Source organism: Pempheris klunzingeri, chromosome 11 (genome assembly GCF_042242105.1).
Source record: "Pempheris klunzingeri isolate RE-2024b chromosome 11, fPemKlu1.hap1, whole genome shotgun sequence".
NCBI lineage: Eukaryota > Metazoa > Chordata > Actinopteri > Acropomatiformes > Pempheridae > Pempheris > Pempheris klunzingeri.
In genome coordinates this window covers 12418705-12437463 of record NC_092022.1, presented here as the reverse complement: position 1 = coordinate 12437463, position 18759 = coordinate 12418705, and the positions used below count along the sequence as shown (strand labels likewise).

The window sequence follows — 18759 nt, the reverse complement described above, 5'->3', positions numbered from 1 at the left end:
CATTTCTCTATCTCCGCCCTCCCAACACTCTGCCCTCCTTCCAAGCTCTCTGCGCCCTCTTCCTTTGTTTTCTACCCTCCTAATGCCTTTCCTTGACTATATATATTCATGCAGCACTTACTGATTACATCACTCAACCGACAGTAATGAGCATTATTTAACTCAGAAAATGCTCATATTGCTTTAAATAATCCTTGATAGAAAACAATAAGTTTCTAAAAGCTCTCTTCACTCACAACACACGTTAGACATTAATCTGGTATAATGAGAAAATAAATTGTTTACTGGCATAAATCTTTAACGTTTGTCTCTTGGATGTCAATAACTCCAACAGTTTACTTGCCTATACACAACAGAAGGTCATAATCCCATTTGAGGTTTCCTTGACAACTGATTACTGCTGAAGGCAAGTTACAATTTATGACTAGTGACACATACCTGCCATTCCCTTTGAATGAGACATGTGGTAAGCTATATTCAGAGACCACCTCAGGTAATAAAGCTGCAGTAGCACTCGGGGGCTATACCATTTTCTTATATTGAGAGGAATTCCAAGCCAGGCTGCTAGAAATCAGCAGACGACAGGGATTAAATTTGCGTGGAATAGTTCTACAATCGATAAACAAGCAGTACGCCGATGAATTTGTGCCAGAACAGTTGATAGTTTTTTTTTCTCTATCTGGTGCCTAAAAAGTGTTGCTATTAGTCCAGTTCACTCTTCCCAAAGAAAAAAAGTGTATATTCATATGGCATGTGTGTGTGCATGTGTGTGCTTGTGTTGGAGGTGGGGGCAGGGGGTTATGGCAGACAGAGGAGCCATAACAGCAGGCAGCCAGGTCAAGATCAAGCAGTTTCATGGACAATCCACTTTCAGTCTAGTCTCTATTAGGGGGAAGCCTCGCATTCCTACCGCACAGCCGTCTTCTAACTTCACACAACAGTGACGCTTCAAAGTCAAGGCTATCTGAGGTCTGCCATACTGTTTTCTGGAATAACAGTACCACAAAACATAATCACAGAGACTGTTACAAAGCCAGAGGGAGTCAGAGTGTATGATTAATCCATGAAGACGTCTTTCACATTCATTCACATTCATTCACATCTGGCTTTTACTGGTAAAAAAAAATAAATATAAAAAAACAAAGCAGAAGCAAAATTGTATATCTTGTGGAAGCTACAGTTCATCAAGAACTTGAACATTTTTCCATATTTTTATTCCCCAGTATCTTAGCCTAAAGCACACATGTAAACAAAGGCTACTGAATAAGCTGGTCATTGCAGTACAACCTATTTAATTATCCAACTGCATAGAGAGCCACTACTTGCAGCACCACTTTGCTCACACAGGCTCAGCACACTATTAATCCACTTAAACACAATTTATAGGGTCTCAACATCGACTGTCCGTCGGCATAAAATTACATGAAGCGTCCTTATAGTGTCTTCAACAGACTAAATTAGCTAAACTGGACTTACTAATTGAGGAGGAGTAAAGCACTGTGTGACTGGACTGACTCGTCAATGAGCACAGATAAATAAACATGCCACGGGGAGAACATCAATACCTATAATAACACAGGACAAGCATTATTTAAGCTGAAATGCTGAGGCATGATAACCTTGAATCTTAAATACGAACTTTAATTTCCTCTTCTGTAATTTGACTTTTTGCTTTTAGTGAGTGTACTACAAAGAAACTCCCTTAATCATGATTTTTTTCAATCCTTATTTAAAATCAAAATCCATTCAGATGAGTTTAAACACAAAGCCAAAATTTAAATGTCCCGTATTCAAAAACTTTTGGTTTAGGACAAACAATTTAATAAAATACTGATGTACACTTCCACTCAACGTTACAGTAATATTTTCCTCACCCTTGAATATTGTAATCAACCCACTTTGCTGTTCTGGTGTCATGTTTGAAAACCCTTATAGCACCAGGCTTAATTAAAGAAAAATTGAGGGGATGTTGACCTTAAAGGTCTTAATTTTTTTCTATTGCAGATCTCATGCCGCAGCCTAATTAAATAGCATATAATGTTTCTCCTACATTTCAGAAGAAGACAAAAAAAGTGCACTAATATTACTTCACAAGGCTGTGGGACAGTCTCAGAGGACTAAAGAACAGCCACTGTGTGTTATAGAGGGTTTAGGGTATGTGATCAGCATGTCACAAACCGAAAGACAAAGCCTTGGGTTTTGAAGATGGTATACTGCCATCTGCTGTCCGGTGCCGTAATTTCAGCACACTGTTCCATATTAAACTCCACGTTACAAGGCACACTGTGAGAAATGTGAGGCGTCTCTCCAACCAATTGCCAAACTGGGGCCTGTTCCAAAAAGGGAGATTACTGGATTTGAATAAAACCTGATTTCCCCACCAAATCGCAAACATGGACTGATGTCCAAAAAAAAAAAATCTATTCGGGTGCCTGATGTTCCTCAGCAAATCTATGCAGATGACCACTGATGGAGGAACTATTCAGATCCTTTACTGAAATGAAAGTACTATTACCACACTGTAAAAACACAAATTAAAGTCCTGCATTGAAAATGTTACTTAAGTAAAAGCATGTTGGTATAATCAGGAAAATGTAGACTACATAAGTATTACAAATCAAAGTACCCAATGCAGAAAAATGTCCGCTTTGATTGTTCTACTTCTATATATTATATCATCTGGTTATTATTAATGCTTTAATGTAAAACCAGGATTTTAATGCTGTAACTGGATGAGCTAATTTTTTTAAACTATTTAACCCTAACCCTAATTTAAACAGGACTGAAACTAATGATGATATTCATTATGGATTAATTTGTTGATTATTTTATTGAGTGATTGTTTGGTTTGTAAAAATTCTGAAAATAGTGAGAAATGCCAGCCCAGGGCCAAAAGTGACCCGTTTTGTCCAGCCAGTATGACAAGCCTCAAAATTAAAAATTCATTAAAACAATTAAAAGAAAAAGCAGCAGCTAACCCTAACCTTAACGATTATCAAATAATCAATTTTATGATAATCGACTAAATGATCGATCAACTTATCGTTTTAGCTGTGCTTGCATATACTGTTGAGGGGCTTAAATTCAAACAAAGCATAATATTTTATAAGCATAAGCTTATAGGTATAATATTTAATGTCTTATGTCTCTACACAAAAACAAAAAGTGAAGTAAAAAAAGTACAATATTTTCTTCTGAAATGTAGTGAAGTAGAAAGTGGACCAACATTAAATACTCAAGTACAGTAAAAGTTAAAGAAATACACTTAAATATGTAGCTTAGTTCAAATTGTACTTGAATAAAAGTAGGCTACTTGGTTACATTCCACCGCTGCAGATGACTTGGTAAACCTGAAACAGCCCACAGAGGACATTGATGCAACTGATTAAAAAAATAATAATAAAACAATAAAATTATATAGATTATGTGCAAGTCACAGAGATCCTGCAGTATTTTTATTGCCATTCAGATTAGTCTTCATACATAGTGTAACTTACAGCTGTATGGAAAATAATTCCTCATAATAACATTGATAAAAACAGTGCAGTCAAACAAATGTCTTCTTCATAGCAAATGAGATGAAAAGTTGCAAATGAAAAAGAAATCAAGAGGACAGCAAGAGGACAAGAGTCACACTTCTCTCTCCCCCGCTCTGCACACATCCGTCTCGCTGTAACACCGACACTAATCGTTTTTTCCTCATCGCATACCACAGATGCTGATTTCCATTGGTCAGTCTTCACAAGTATGTCAGACAACCAATGACGAGCTGTGCTTTGACATCACGATGAGAATAACAACGGCCGCCGATGAGGCGCATCATATTACGTCCAGCGCCACCTCTGCTGTTCTGCTCTGATCCTGGGGGTTGTAGTTTTAAGTGCAAAGCTTCGTCGTGGTTTCACTGACGTGCTGGACAACAGCTCCCATAATTCCTCGGTGGAGGTGAAGCTGTCATGCTTGTGTTTTGCTTTGGTTTTTTGTTATTGTTTCGGGTTTGTGGAGCAACTGAGCCCGAGGAGGAAAGCGCGACAGTATCGCCAAATGTTGTTTTGTCACGTATCGTGACTCCTGTATCTGATAGAGAGGCGGCGCGTTTAGACTGTTTACAAAGAAGTGAGGGCGACAAAAAAGGTAAGCGAGACATGAGAGACGGCCGAGAGATAATGTGCGCAGATGTCTTTTGTAGTTAACAAAGCCTGTTATTGTCTGGTCTGACGTGCACGCGCAGCACATCAACTAATTGGACAATGATAATTAACGAGTACAAGTTCAAATGTACCTCTAATGGCCTTGATTGCACGTTTGTCTCCCTAAACATGCATCGACACGCGTGGCACACTGTTTTCTCGACATGTGCTGCTGTTGGGCCTCAAGCCTTGAGCTGTGGTAATGTGAACCCTCCGAAAGCTACTGTATTTTTTCACCTCTGAGCTTTGGTTTTTATGCCATCTGCAAAATGTTCAGCGATATTTACACTAGAAAAGTTTCATCCCTTATCCGTCAGTTTAGAAGGATGCTTTATTAAAATAGAAAACTCTACACTTCTATAATTATATTGGATTATGACTGCACCACAGGAGATAAACATAAAGTATGGGAGAGTCACAGTTAATCCACAAGTGCAGCATATGTACACTGTAAGCCCAAATGGAGCTTTTAGAGTTTTCTCTAAGTGTTTTTTTCTTGTCGCATTAGTCTGTTGATAGTCTCTGAATTTCCAAACATATGAGTTATAGTGGAGTCAATACCCCACACAATGCTAAAGTGAATAAATAATGCTTTCTGTAAGCCACACGTGTCTCCAAGTGGTGTGGTTAACTGCAGGCATCAACTCATCACAATTCTTGGAGAGTGTATTTGCAGGTGGAATTTGAGCCCCATACATGCTGCAGGCCCCAGACACCTTGTACTGCATGCTGACACGTGACAGTGTACAATAGCAAATGATGTTGACTGTGACTGAAATAGCCCTAGTGACAAACATGTAATATGTCATGTTGCTCAAAGGCCATGCTGTCGCTGAGGTTTGGTTCTGGTGTCCTCTCCTCAGTTAGGATATCCTCTTACACTGAATGAATATTCACAGACTGCTGGCTCTGTGTTGTTTGTTCTTCTGTGCTCACCTCTTACCTATTTCACAATTAGCTCATCCCACTATGCATGTCAGTTTCTACCTTCCACCTGTAAATAACCTAACAGAAATAATCTCCAGGTTGAACATTGTGGGTTTTTTTTCCTGTAGGTGTAAAACAGCCCGCCTTACTTTTGTGTTGCCATGGAGAAGGCTTGGCGAGTGGAGTTTAGAAACGTGGGCTGCAGTTACTTCCCTCAGAGCAGAGTCGATTGCCACTACACACTGAGCTCTCAGCACAACTGGGCCAGCAGTGACTGGATAGGGCTCTTCAAGGTATTGTTACCCTGATGACGGTCACAAAAATCAAGTGAATAAAGAGTAAATGCATCCAACTGCAAAATAACAGCGTGTCCATGTTTTTTTTTTTTCCCTGTCAGGTGGGATGGACTTCAGTGAGGGACTACCACACGTTTGTTTGGGCACTTGCTCCGGCTGACTATCAAGAGGGCACAGATGTCAACTGCTGTGTGCACTTCCAGGGTACTCATGCCCTTGTTTTCTAATTGTATTTTATTTCCTATAGTTGGCCAGAATCTATACTGGTACACTGCTTACATCCGCACATAAAACCTTCAGCAGGAGATTGATGTTTCTGTAAATTGAATTGCTCTGTTGTATACAAAAGGCTAGCGACTGGTGTATTGAGTGGAGGACAATGTTGGTTATTTCTATTTTAAGAGTATTTCTACACATGTAAAAGGGAAAATATGCAGTGTAAAAGACAAATATCCCTCTTAGCTTGGTCTCTAACAACGACACAGTTTCCGTCGTGATTTGAATGAATTTCTTTAGAGTGCAGGAGGTTGCGTAATGAGGAGGACAAAGACAATGGCTCAGAGCCTGCTCGGACTACTACCACTCACTGGAGAGTACAGTGTTCACTCTGTCCTGTCTGTCATTGACATCTGATAAGCCTGATTCAGTGTGAGGGGGCACATGTGCAGCAGGTGTGGCGTTGACCTCTGACTTAGTGATTTATCACAAACCTAAGCATACTATCAATGTCATTCCTCACTTGAAGAAGAGCAGCGTAAGGAAAGTCAAAAGAAACTGCTGATGGTTCCTTATCAGTGATGCAGTGATTTAAAAAGAAGGTTGCCTGCACTGTGACCCAAGCTGGTGCTAGATGTTACAATATAGCCCATAAACTTTGCTGTATGTCATTCTTCCTGTCTGTTTCCCATCTTGCCCCTTTACCATACATGCGTTGTGAAACAGGAATTCCAAGTAAATCATTCTCAATATGAAGCTGCAGCCTGTGTGAGATAAGGATATTATTAGGTTAGCTTACTTTATGGGCTGGTTGAAGTCACTGCCTGCGGCTGGCTGCTCTCTGGTCAGAGTGGGAAGCATCATCGGTTCCTGTTTGTTTTGTTAAGGCTGGATAAAAAATGTAACAGAGAATCAACAATTTGGACATATGAACAAATATGGTTAAACTAGTAAATTAACTGGAAGTTAGCTGCAAGATTATACTAGTTATTTAGCAGAATTATGACTCTAGTAAAGTAAATGGATAGCAGGATGTTGTTATCTTTATTACTGGATGTGGTATTAGATGCACAATAAGATTCGAACTGGATTTAATAAGGAACAGTAGCTCTGTTGAGTGTTAGCCTAGCTAGCTTTGCAGAAACACTGGAAGTGACTGCATGTTTTTCTTAACAGGTATCGTCTGCATTAAACGTGTAAAGATACAATTGACTTATGAAACACTGTTGTGTAATGAGAAGTTAGCTTGCTGGAGTGGTGTTGGAGCTAATTAGCTAACATAAACAGCAGGGCTCAGAGCTCCTGTCCCCACAGTGAAGTCACTGGTTTTACCAACTATCTGAACGCTAAACAAAATCTAGCTGGCTCTTGTATGTATCTGGGTGAACTTGCTATCCAACTAAATACATCACAGCAATAAGACAAACTAGAAGATGTATTTTTCGTATTCAGGAGGTTGACCTGCTTCAACCGTTTCACCTGCTTCAGTTAACGCACCGCCATGCTAATGCTAAACATGTCCTGGATCAGTTATTATTCAACAGACAGAGGTGAAACTCCACACTATCATCTCACCAATCTCCAGTAAGACAACCAACAAGCCTATCTCACAAAATGTGAGTATTTCTTTAAGTACGACGGGTACTCTCCGTGAATTTACTGTCCAAAGTAAAACAGTACTTGTGGAGTTAGCTTAGCTAGCCCTGACACAGCACCGTTGGAGTGACCCGCCACTTTCAGGTATTCTGTGCTCGAAGCTAATTTAATGTTTGAATAATGAAAACAAGAACTCACCTGAGCCAAGCCAGACTTCGCCAAGAAATATCGGCGTAGAAACGGTGTTTTTCAGGTCGGTGTTAAGTAGCAAACTCCGAGCTAATTTCCAAGTCAGTACCTGTATTGGTAATTAAAGTGTTTGCGACTGCGGTAAGTTCAAAAAATGGCGCGGGACGCCATTTTTTTTTCACCTCAGCTGAACGATCTGAGTGCTGCCCCTGGTGGCCGGAAGCTGTACTGCAGCACACATACTTGATACATCACTGTTGTTGCAATACAACAAACAAAAATTCAATTTGTAGATAACATCTGAATATTCCATTTGTTAGTGTAGTGTTTAATCCACAATCATAATAAAGCCATATACAGTATAGTGTGAATACCAAAAATAGGTCCTGTAAAATTAGACGTAATTATATGAAGGGCACTTTGCTTCTACCTTGGTCTTATATATAACTAGCATAATGGGAAGCCAGCTCAAAAGTGAATTTTTTTTTTTATTGTGAAACACTGTTATTCTCTACTGCAAATCAATTTTAATATGACTCATCTTTGTCTACCCCTTTTTAGCCTCCTACCTACCCAAGCCCAGCTCCCAAGAGTATGAGTTTGTATATATCGATGCTAAGGGGGAAGTGTGCTCCCACAGCTCCAAATTCACTTTCTGTGCTCCGAAGCCACTTGAGGATTTGGTGACTCTTGAGGAGGAGCCCCATGGAGAAGGAGAAAGCACAGATATGTTGCTGGTAGTGCCTAGGGCTGAACTGCTGCAGGTGAGTATAGCAAATGTAGAACTGATTCAGACTAGATAAGGTAGTAAAAGGGACTATGTTTTCAGTGCAAAATGATTGAGTGATGATAAAACATATATGCTGCAAAACCAGTACTGTTGCTGCTGGCACACAAAGACAAGTGCTGAATTATGATTCCTCATCTGCTGCCCGCTTCCTTCTGTCTCATGTCAGAGCCGACTGCAGGAATGTCTTCGAGAGCGCGCCGAGCTGCTGCAGCTGCAGGAGGCAGCAAACTGGCAGAGGGAGAAAGAGAAGGGGGAGTATAAGAGGGCGAGGGAGGCCTGGGACAGACGACGTAAAGAGCTAGAAAGTGATATTGCCAGCCTGCAGGAAGAGCTGAAGAAGAGTCAAGAGAAGATAGAGGAGATGGAGACGAAGCGTAAGGTGACGTATAGAGCTAGGCAAATGACAGGGGCAAGGTCATTTGAATAGGACCAATTTGCCTGTCACCATTTCCTTGCTTTTTCAATCTGTGTCTGTGCCTTTATTCTCTGATGTAAAGCACAAGTTTCTGTTTAAACAATCTTCTGTCGTTTTTAATACAAAATTATAAATAATAGCAATTCAATAAAAATGTCTGAGTTGCTAAATGTAAAACATTTTCACTTGGGTCGCCTAGTTTAAATGTCATGATAAATTAGAATTGCTCATAAAAATTAAAAAGTGCCTCTGGTCTGTTAGGAGGAGCAGGCTTTAGGAGAATCACTAGCCCGAGAGAAAAGCACTTTATTGGATGCGAGGGAGGAGAGCAAAGTGCGAATCAAAGAGCTTGAGGAGGATATCAAAACCCTGACACAGAGAACTGTGGAAAGAGAGACAGAGTTGGAAAGGTATGACATTTAGCTTTTTCTACTTTGCCTCTTCTTCTCCTTCTGTTAATTTTATGTGGATCTCATGAATACTTTTGATTGATTGAGATTAGTATTCAAACCTCTGTGTGCAGGATGAAGGAAAGAGCAAAGAGGGCTGCAGCTCAGAGAAAAGAGGAGGAGGCTGAGAGAAAGAGTCTCCAGGTAAGTGTAATTTAGAACATGCTATATGATGTATTATGTATTTCATAATAAAAACCTGTGTCTCTATTGCTGTTTCCCTCTGCCTCTTCTCTTTTCCCATTTATTTCTGTCTTTCAGACCAAGCTGGAACAGACTGAGGGTGAACTCCGCAGTCTGTCTAAGGAGTTCCAGGGCCTGAGGAATTCTCTGGCCCAGAGAGACACGAGTGTCCTGCAGCTCCAAAGCACCATCACCACACTCACCCAGAAACTCACCACTGCCCACAGGAAAGAGGTCAGAGATTTCTTTGGAAATCACAGATGGGATGAAAGGAGGGTTGAGAGTAACATCTGGATTGATAGTAAAGCAGGACAAGGCAAATCTGCATGCTAGAGACTTCAAATGTGTTATGTATTGTAACCATCTGCACACTCTTTGTTTTTACCAAAGAATACTTCACTGATGTTCAAGAGTCATTTTGTATTTCTATCTTGATTTGTTAATTCGGCATCTTTTATAAGTATTTGCTTCAGAAAAAAGTAAACATGTGGTGTCATTTACAGGAGACTTGGTGATGTTTTCTATTATGTCTCTACATTTTCTCATACGGCTCATACGTGGATGTATCTCTTTATATATATATACACACATATATATATATGTATATATATGCTTAGCTTTAAATAGGAGCTGTATGTCAGCACATCCTAAAATTATTCCCTTAAAACATGATTCTGGCATTTCTATTTGCATATTAGTAATTTTCCGGACTGACATTTTCTATCAAATCATCTTCAGTTGTAGATATGTGGTCAACACATGCTCTCTTGTTTCTGTATGGCCAGGCGGAGAGCGAGGCAACACTGAAGGAAATGCGAAGCCTGCGGGAACGCCTGAACGCGAGTGAGCGTAGTGCAGAGGGCTTGAAGAGTGATCTAAGTGCCATGGTAGCCAAGAGGGATCAGGGGCAGGCTGAATTGCATCAGGCTCGTCTGCAGGCCGCCCAACTCACCCTCCAGCTTGCAGATTCCAGTTTGGCCCTTAGAGAGGGACGAGCACACTGGGCCCAGGAGAGGCAGCATCTGCAACGCACTGCTGAGGTGCTGTATCACTACAAAACATAGAATGTGGCATGTAGATTTGAGAAAATGTAATACACAGTATTTGTACTGGTAGAGTTCAGGTTTTGAAGTCAGTAAGTTATGTTGTTAGATGTCGTGATGTTTCAAAACAGCATTTGATGGCTTTAAGATTAAGTGTTCCCATAACTCTTCTAAATGGAATACATTGCTTATCTTATTGCACTTTGCAGCTGTGAAGTCCAATTGAGTTTGCAAACATGGTCCAGTGACCTCACTGCCTGAAGTAAATATTTTATAACCGAGTAAATGTGTGTGTGTGTGTGTGTGTGTGTGTGTGTCACTCCGACAGAAGGACCACGAGCGCCTGGAAAAGCTCAATGCAGAGATGCAGTGGATGGAGGAGAGGCTGCAGGAGGAGAGGATGGAAAGAGTGAAGCTGGAGGTTGAACTTGGGAGAGAACAGGACTGCAACAGGGTGAGAAAGACAAGTAAAAAATTACAGCATTCAGAGTTTCTTGTTATAGGGTCATTAATAAGTTCTTTCTTTCTTTCTAATTCTTTCTTTATTTGATTATTTATTTATTCATTCATTTATTGATTTATCTATTTCATCCTTGTATACTTGTATACATCCATGTATAAATTAGAATTTTCTGCAACTTATAGCCTTGCACTCCAGGAAAAAAGTACTCCATTGCCACTCTCATGTTTGTGCAATAAGTGGAAAAAGCTTGGCATAAAAGCTGGAAACAAGGCGAAACAGCTCGCCTAGCTTTGTCTATTTTAATTTTAAATGAATGAAATCCACCTACCAGCAGCTCACTAAAGTTCACTAACAAACACGTTGTATCTTGTTTGTTTAATCTGTACCAAACAGTAAAAGTAAAAATGATAAGTTGTGGGTTTACATGGATTTGCATGCTGGAACTATTTGTTGGCGTGGCACAGTGACTTCCTGGAGCAGTGTCCTCACCATAATTGCTTCCAGTCTGTATGCTAAGCTAATTACCTGCTGGCTCTGACTTACCGTTTGCCATCCAGAAATGAGAGTAGTATTGATCCTCTCATCCAACACTCTGCATGAAAGCAAATCAGCAAATTTCCCAAAATGTCAAGCTATTTGTTTAAGTGTACTCAGATTTAGTACATGCACTACACGGTTGTCATTCTGAGGTCACACGTCTGTCAGATGGTTCTGACATACCCTGTTGTCCTCTGATATCTGGCCTGCAGGTTCAGCTGAGTGAAACCTGTAGAGAGCTCCAGGAGCTGAAGGCCAGCCTGAGGGTCGCCCAAAAAGAGAAGGAGCAGCTACTTGCAGAGAAACAGGTCAGAAACACTGTTGGATTAGTTGAATCTGTGCTAACAAAATGTGTAAACTCTGTCCATGCATGATGTCACAGGCACTGGCCTTGTGCCCTGTTCATTACCAACCGATGAGGTCTTAAGGCTAATGAAACACTTATATGGATAAACAATTTATTCTAATTCAGCTCACAACAGCAGGACTTCACTCATTATCAGCTTTGAATTTAGTACATGATTTTTTATGGTTTGTACCACTCTCAAGCTGGAGTGGACCTATGAATAATAACAGTTTTTCTAAAAGCTCTGTATTGATAGTATATTCATAACCTAAAGCTTACTGATATAACACACACACAAGTACTCCGGGATCGTGAATGTCTCAGGTGTTGGGAATCTTGTGTCTGTTGTTGTCTTCTTAGTTGTTATTGTACAATATAAATTGTTTATAGTGCAATATAAATCAGTGGATTTCAAGGCAGTCAGTGCTGCTGCTGTTAAAGTGCCCGCAGAGTTTTTGTTGGCTTACCATCATCACATTTGCCCACTACTGGCAGAGTAGATGGCCAGTGTTTTTAAAATCAGCGTCCAGCTTAATTTTAACATCGACCATATGGGAGCATAGCAGCCAATCTGTGGCACGCCATAAATCAAATAAATGTTTAAATGTTTATTGAACTGTGATAATAATATTGATATAATAGCAAATCTTATGTTTGAGTATTCACTGTGTAACCAGTTAATGTGACTTTGGCTTGAAGAAGCCAAACATCATGAGAGTTATGATGCTGATGGCTGCTGAAGTCATGATGAAAGTCCTGCCCTGGTGTGTGATATGATGGCTGTATTTTCCACTGCAGGAGTTGATGGACTACATCTGTCAGCTGGAGCAGAAGATGGGAACAGTGGCCAGTGCCAAGTGGAGCGCTGCCCCGATTGCCTCTACAGGTGAATAGAGCCACACATTAATCTACTGTACGCCCTGCAGATGTGAACAATAAAAGTGTTAACTATCATTCAACAGCAACACTAAATATTGTTCAGAATGGCCTTTGTCGAGGGCGACAGGAGCAGTACTTTTAGGAAAAGTGACCACTTTTTCTTTGCCAATGTTTCTATCTGGCAGGGCGGCCCGACAGTGCATTATCTGAGGACTCTGAGGATGAGAACCCAGAGGCTTTGCAGCCCCTCCGTCCACCAAGACCTCTGGGACATTACAGCCTGTGTGAGCAGGGAGAGCCTGACTCCTTGCTCCTTGCCACCCCTCCTCCCTCTCCTAGGGAGGTGGAGAGGAGCGCTGTGGTTATCAACCAGCCAGCCCCACTGTCCTCGCCACACCAGGCCGGCACTGACACTTTGGTGCACAGCTCTGATTCGGTGAGACGCACTATCTGAGCCGTTCAGCATCACCATTATGTAATTATATGTGATACTGAAAATGAGCTATGTCTGCATGCTGATAGCCATGCACACCAGTTAAACATGGGCAGTGGGTCGTTTGATACAGACATTATCTCCTAGAAGCAATTAGGCCGCTAGTTTGCAGGTTATTAGACTGTTATACCTGCTCCACAGACACGCATTAAGTGTTTGTGTGTGTGTGTGTGTGTGTGTGTGTCTGTGTGATGCTCTCTCGTGTTCAGGAGGAAGAATCTGATCCACTTCAGTGTGGAAGGCACAGCTCTGGAGAGGAAACAGCACTTTTGCTGCCTGAGCACACAGACGCTGTTCTCAGGTACAGCCTCCCACTCCCACCTCAAACATACATAATCATGCATGGAATACACACACACACACATGCACGGGAGGAGGACAAAGTACATAAATCCTATAATTTTGAATATCAAAGGGGTAATTGACCATAAAAATGCCCTGTATTCAAAATTTTACCAATGCAAAGTATGTGCTGTGTGTTTTTGCAGTAAAACGTCATCATTGTGAGAAGTTCCTTTCACCAGTGATGGAACATGATTAAGTGACTGATTTGCTCAAGTACTGTTTTTCAAGTGTTTTTTAGTGCTTTACTTGAATTTTTCCATTATATGCTACTTTAGCCCCCTACGACATTACACTTTTTACTCCTCATAAAATACAATTCATTATATTTTATATTTTACGAGTGACCTCCCACAAACAACAGTGTGTTGCTGGGGTCTGCTGTCATGTCATAGCTGTCTGACTTGTTGTTGTAAGATTTCCCCGCTAAACCTCTCAAATTATTTCCTGTAAATAACTGTCCTTAGGTTGGGAACCAGTAGACTAAACTACCCAACTTTAAATCAAATAGTTAAACTCGACTTCAAACTACAACATTAAAATGCTATTCACACATTATTGCATTAGTATCAACCATCTAATATTGTCACATATAAGAAATAAATCAGTCACAGAGCCCATTTTTCTGTGGGACAAAAAGTTCTACTTGTGATACTTGCTGACAATACCTGTGTATTTATGCTTATGTAGGGTTTTAAATGCAGGACTTTTACTTGTAGTTGAGTATTTTTATTTTATTCATATTGTGTTTTTTACTGAAAAAAATGATCTAAGTAAATCTCCCTCCAATCCTTTCTTATTGTTTTGTTATTGTTGAATTAACACATGTTGAAACTGATATAACTAATATACTATTGCTGTTCTAGCCTCTGAAATGTGAAAATGATGTGAATGGACACATGGACATGCTACTTGCCTTCCCTTAGGATTTACGTTGGCATGTATCTCCCCTAATGAAGGGCAAGACAAGTGACGATTAGACAACCTCAACAAATCGAGCACAGTTGAAGATTTAATGTTCAAAAAAAGGAGATTTGCATTACTGACTGCATATTAAAATGAAAATTTCTTTGAAGCCAAACAAGCCAACAAATTTCTTCCTGTCATGCTGGCTGGTTTTAAACTCCAGCAATGCGTCATATTTTATGAGCTCGTGACTTGATTTGTGTGTACAACCTTACTCTGCAAAGTAATTTGTGAACACAGCAGCCAGATGAATGCAGTGGAGTGAAAAGTATCATATTTCTCCTTCAAAATTAAAAAAGTAAAAGCGCTTAAGTATCTAAAAATGGAAGAATTAAGTAGTTGTACTTTAAAATTGTTCTTAAGCATAGTGCCTGAGTAAATCTCCTTAGTTCCTTTCCACATCTGGTCTCACACAGTAATGGTTTCATGTGTACACGGTGAATTCAAAGCTTGCTAATGCACACAGACACATGCGACCAATTATTTATGGTGACAGGGTGAGTATGGCTGGAAGATGGAAGTTTTGAATATGTGGTCGTAAAAGAAGTTGAGTCAGGGTGAGGCGGGGGAGACTGTGTGAGACAGAGCCGGGGCGTGGGAGGGGCGAGATGGGAGGACAAGGGGACAGATAAGTTGACAGCAAGCTGTAGCAATGATTTACCTGAGGGGTGTACCGCAGTCACGGGCCAATTTTCAGCATCATTAAAGCCCTCTCTCTCCCACTCAGCCGCTCCTTCAGTCTAACCTCCTCTTTCAGACAGAATATGTGTTTCTTTCAGTTTTTCACACACGCACACTCTGCTTTGTGTCCCCTTCCAGTGATCTGGCCGACACCTCGCTATGGTAACCAGTCGACATGCAGCCACAGCCAGCGAGCGATCAAAAAGAGGAGGAGGGGGACTTTCTTGGAGTTAATGTGGCTCCACATTACTTCCACTAACAAGCACATACACAGCTCGCTCACCACACAGACAAAATGTTAATATGCAATTCACATTGTATCTGCCGTGAACCTTGGTTTTTCCCTCCTAGACTGTTGTGTTCTTGCTCTAGCTGTTTTGTTGTTAGGAATGACAAAATGCTTGTGGTGGCAGGTCAACGCTGTGTTTATGACTGACATAAGACTGTTGCACAGTTTTAGGCATGGGCTCTGGTGTTTGAGAGTTCGCAGACTGTAGCGGAGTGATTTCTGTTGAATCATTGCTATGTCGAGAGCTTTACGATGGATGTTATGTCGTTTTTATGACATTTGTGATTAGGAGTCATGACAGGCACTGTAATTATGATGTTTTGTGCAGGCCCGGCTCCACTGGAAATCATGGCAAAACTCTCTTCCAGCATTAAATTGTGCACAGCAGCTTTGAACACTATTCATGACGGCATAAAGTAATGCTATGATACAGCATCATGCTAGAATTATATTGCAGTAATGTGGGTCTATGACACCATATTTCTCCTCCATTTACTCAGAAGTAAGATTTGATATGCACTTTCTTGTACGCATTAGCACATGCAGATGCAGTTAAGGAGATTTAGCGACGCAGAGGCGCGCTAAGATGGACAAGCATTTGAAATACAGAGCTTATTGAACAGATTGTGTTTTAAAGTCTATTAAGATAAATGCCAGATGCAACTTTCTACTTCAGTAACTTCATATCATCACTATTATAAAATTAATGCTCATAAGCTTTTCACTATAGATCAGCTACAGTTTTTACTCGTTAATGATCCTGGGTTTTACATTTCACAATTACTGAGATGAAATGCTAATTTACTAGCTAGTCATTTGGATATTAAGTGCTGGTCTTTGTTACAGTTTGTATTGTACAGAAATCTTCTGTTCTAAATTTGTGCCTAAAATATTGAATAAAAGAGTCAAAGAGAATCACCTTTATAGATCCTGACATCATGGCATGGTGTTGGTATTTTCCCCTCACCCTGTGGCAATATACTGCCTAATAAAAGTTGCTGCCTACCTTTTAATCGATACTGTATGCATTTTTCATGATTTTCTATTTATAATTAACTTGAGTTATGCTGCAATGAAACTATATTCAGGTTTAGTTTGAAATAGGTGTTTGTTTTTCACACAGTTGTTTCTGCAATGTGGACAAAATTTTCCATGCTTGGCTAAGACGATTTGCTAGACACTTTGATGCTTGATTTTATCTGCTGTATTTGCACCCTATTTTTACTATAGAAGAGTTTTTAGATGAAAAGTTGATATATGGATACTTAACAATGTGTCGGCTGTGTCCTTTCATCATTATCTTAATCATTACCATTGTGTGTTGTCTTTACTCATATTTTATCTACACTTTTTGTATTTAATCATCTGCTTCCAAATACATGCTTTGACCTTATGAAGATTTTAACTTTATGTTATACTTTTGCAAGACATTGGTGCTAATGAAAGGGAAGGATACCAGCAGGGTGAGTTAATGGTAGAGGTGAAAATTTGTAAAAGAAATTGGTTTTAATGTTTAAACAGCTTCAGCCGGATTATATTCGTAGTCATGAAAGAAGTAAATGTCTTTCCAATCTCTTGTTTACCTTGTGTCACTACTTGTTCTGGTGTTGCAGTACGTGTCGATTCTCCGTATATAGAAATAGGAATGTTTTGAGGAGCCTGGTATTCTTTCCCACATGATAGCGCACTACGTGTATTCTCCATAGTCTTCGTTTGTGGTTGTAATCTGACTTTATGTCTTAGGGAAGCTATTTTTTTGTTGTTCCACTGAGAGCTCTAGTGTGAGTCCTCCTCGTCAGGACACCGTCTCCCATTGCAATAAAGCTCCAGTGGTTATGGTTTGTTTTGAAGTTTTGTGTGTGAAGGTTATCCCACATGTACCACCGTGTATTTTCTTATCAGTCATGTAACAGGGTTTTGGTGGGGTTCTGTATAATAAAATGGTTTATGTATCCATTATTGGGTCTAATGTGTCTTTTTCTGGCCAAAGATCATAGCAATATTTTGATCCTCACATGACATTTCACTGGTAATTAACTATGCCATTTCTTTTCACACAGCTATATAACCTATATTCCCCTTTGGCTCATTGCCTGTTTCAGATACATTCCTCAATCTGGATTTTTTTGTCTCCACTCATCTTTGGCTCACCCCCAATCACCCCTAAGGCCTCACCTTCTCATCATCTTCATCCTTGTGCCTCTCCACTCCTCCGGCGGTCTCCTGCTCCCTCTTTTAAGCTCTGCTCTTGCCCCTCTTATCACACTCCCTCCATCTTAAGTCTGGGGTGACGATAGCTAATTATAAAATCAATGATGCCGGGCTGCCTAGTTTACAGCCCCCTCTAAAACCTTAACTGGGAAATCACTGTGGGATTGATGACTCCCTCACTCTTTATCTCTTTTAATTAGAAATGTAAAAGATATGAAGACCCAGAGGCCAGAACACATCTCCTAGTGTTTATGACCCCGATGCCTGCCTTCCCCAGCTCTCACTCCCCTTCCCCAAATCACCCCTTCCTCTACCTGGCCTTGTTTATTTCCTCTGCCTCGCTGCTGGCACACCCTTCATCCTTACTCTTGTCACAGATACCTTTACCCGTTTCTTCCATCACTTTCTCCATTACCCTTTCTTTAAGATTGCCCGTCTGCCTCTCTGCTCGCACAGGGGAAGGTGTTAAATTTATGGTCTTTGCACTTGAAAACGTTTCTCACCTTCCCCTCACCTCTCCTCTCTTCCCATGACTGATTCCCAACCCTCCATGGATTCGCCGCATATGTAACAAATGATGAACACGTCCTTTTTGTCTGTTCTGACCCAAGCAGGAGACACACTGTAAATGATGTGCTGTTTCACATTATGACCCTGCTCCAAACCGCATGCATCCAGCGTATGACATATAGGCACCTTTGTCTTGTATATAGCCTTAGATCCACATAGAAAGACCCTCCTGTTTTTTTTTTTATCACATCAAACTCAGGTCACATGCACCTCCACTCTCTGCCTTCATCACACCCTGAGCAAAGGCCCTTCCTCCCTAACTGCTGCCAGGAGCGCTTGGGTTCACTGAGCTTTATCCTCCTGATCACCCTCTGAGGATCGAGCTTCTCCTGCTCCATTATCTCTCCTGTGCGTTGACGAAGGCACCACTGCAGTTTGCTGTTCAGAGCAAACTCAACGGATCTGCAGCAGGTTCTCCGCCTGGGTTTAAATATTCAAATGAATTTCTGTGGTATGCAGCACTCATGACCTACTTTTATGGATTCTTTACTATTTTTTATGAATAATTGATGTCCTGTGGCTGCAGGGATATTACAAGGGAGATTTTTACCCTTTATTAATTCATTGTACAGTTATACCTTTTAAACCTTTTTTTCAGGGGCCTTTCTTTTCATTTTCACTGAATAAGCCTTCCTACCTCAAGTAATTAGTTAATCAAGCATCACTGATGTGGAAGGATGAGTATATA

At 40.6% G+C, this 18759-nt stretch overlaps 1 protein-coding gene across 1 annotated transcript; it reads left to right on the top strand.

The window, feature by feature from the left end:
• The first annotated feature begins 5249 nt into the window (after window positions 1-5249).
• calcoco1a (calcium binding and coiled-coil domain 1a) lies at window positions 5250-17246 on the top strand. The gene is made up of 14 exons (XM_070839551.1): window positions 5250-5410; window positions 5515-5617; window positions 7976-8178; window positions 8371-8583; window positions 8881-9029; window positions 9143-9212; window positions 9330-9485; window positions 10037-10291; window positions 10623-10748; window positions 11507-11602; window positions 12439-12526; window positions 12705-12955; window positions 13222-13313; window positions 15140-17246. Exons 1-14 carry the CDS (start codon window positions 5279-5281, stop codon window positions 15165-15167), a joined length of 1962 nt encoding a protein of 653 aa, XP_070695652.1. The 5' UTR covers window positions 5250-5278; the 3' UTR covers window positions 15168-17246.
• The last annotated feature ends 1513 nt before the right edge of the window (window positions 17247-18759 follow it).

Bases quoted from the DNA above. Each gene is read 5' to 3' on its own strand.
- calcoco1a (XM_070839551.1), top strand. From the start codon at position 5,279: ATGGAGAAGGCTTGGCGAGTGGAGTTTAGAAACGTGGGCTGCAGTTAC. The intron at 5,618-7,975 runs GTACTCATGCCC...ACCCCTTTTTAG, and splicing joins CTGCTGTGTGCACTTCCAGG to CCTCCTACCTACCCAAGCCC. The intron at 10,292-10,622 runs GTGCTGTATCAC...TCACTCCGACAG, and splicing joins ATCTGCAACGCACTGCTGAG to AAGGACCACGAGCGCCTGGA.